Source organism: Nematolebias whitei, unplaced genomic scaffold, assembly GCF_014905685.2.
Source record: "Nematolebias whitei isolate Nwh7 unplaced genomic scaffold, NemWhi1 Nwh_scaf_123, whole genome shotgun sequence".
Classification (NCBI taxonomy): Eukaryota; Metazoa; Chordata; class Actinopteri; order Cyprinodontiformes; family Rivulidae; genus Nematolebias; species Nematolebias whitei.
In genome coordinates, this window is record NW_023618668.1 from 15,507 (window position 1) to 16,704 (window position 1,198).

General features: G+C 55.2%; 1 protein-coding gene across 1 annotated transcript in view; it reads left to right on the forward strand.

Moving 5' to 3' along the window:
* Positions 1-1,198, forward strand: part of il4i1 (interleukin 4 induced 1) — a 33,399-nt gene that overhangs the window by 10,885 nt on the left and 21,316 nt on the right. The window contains exon 5 of the mRNA XM_037696892.1: positions 170-183. Within this exon, the coding sequence (XP_037552820.1) occupies positions 170-183 (14 nt within the window). The remainder of the gene's footprint in view (positions 1-169; positions 184-1,198) is intronic.

Consider the following 1,198-nt stretch of genomic DNA (forward strand, 5'->3'; position numbering starts at 1 on the left):
ACACCGGTCATACAGGGACCTAACAGCCAGTATCAAAGGGGCCAGTATCCCATACTCCCAGAGTACCACCCCTTAGGGTTGCACGAGGGACGCGGTCGAACGCCTTCTCCAAGTCCACAAAGCACATTTAGACTGGTTGGGCAAACTCCCACGCACCCTCCAGGACCTTGCTGAGAGTGTAGAGCTGGTCCCGTGTTCCACGGCCAGGACGAAAACCGCACTGCTCCTCCTGAATCCGAGGTTCGACTATCCGACGGACCCTCCTCTCCAGAACCCCAGAATAGACCTTACCAGGGAGGCTTAAGAGCGTGTATCCCCTGTAGTTGGAACACACTCTACGGTCCCCCTTTTGAATAGGGGGACCACCACCCCGGTCTGCCAATCCAGGGGAACTTCCCCCGATGTCCACGCAATATTTCAGAGTTGCCTCGAAGCCAACACAACCCTAGAACATCCAGAGCCTTAAGGACCTCCGGGCGAATCTCATCCACCCCTGGGGCCCTGCCAACGAGGAATTTTTTTAACCACCTCGGTGACCCGGGGGCCCACAGGCCAAAAAGGCCCAATAGGACTCCTTCTTTAGCCTGACAGCATCCCTCACCGACGGTGTCCACCATCGGGTTCGAGGGTTGCTGCCGCGACAGGCACCGACAATCTTGCGGCCGCAGCTCTGGTAAGCTGCCTCAACAATAGAGGCACGAAACATGGTCCACTCAGACTAAATGTCCCCCACCTCCCCCGGAACATGTTCGAAGTTCTCCCAGAGGTGGGAGTTAAAACTCTGTCTCAAAGGAGACTCTGCCAGATGTTCCCAGCAAACCCTCAAAATACATTTGGGTCTGCCAGGTCTGACCGGCATCCTCCCCCACGATCGGAGCCAACTCACCACCAGGTAGTGATCAGTGGACAGCTCCGCCCCTCTCTTCACCCGAGTGTCCAAGACATGTGGCTGCAGATCAGATGAGACATTGACAAAGTCAATCATTGAACTGTGGCCTAGGGTGTCCTGCTGCCAAGAGCACATATGGACACCCTTATGCTTGAACATGGTGTTCGTTATGGACAATCCATGACAAGCACAGAAGTCCAATAACAGAACACCACTCGGGTTCAGATCAGGGGGGTCATTCCTCCTATCCACACCCTTCCAGGTCTCACTGTCATTGCCCACGTGAGCATTGAAGTCCACCAGTAGAAC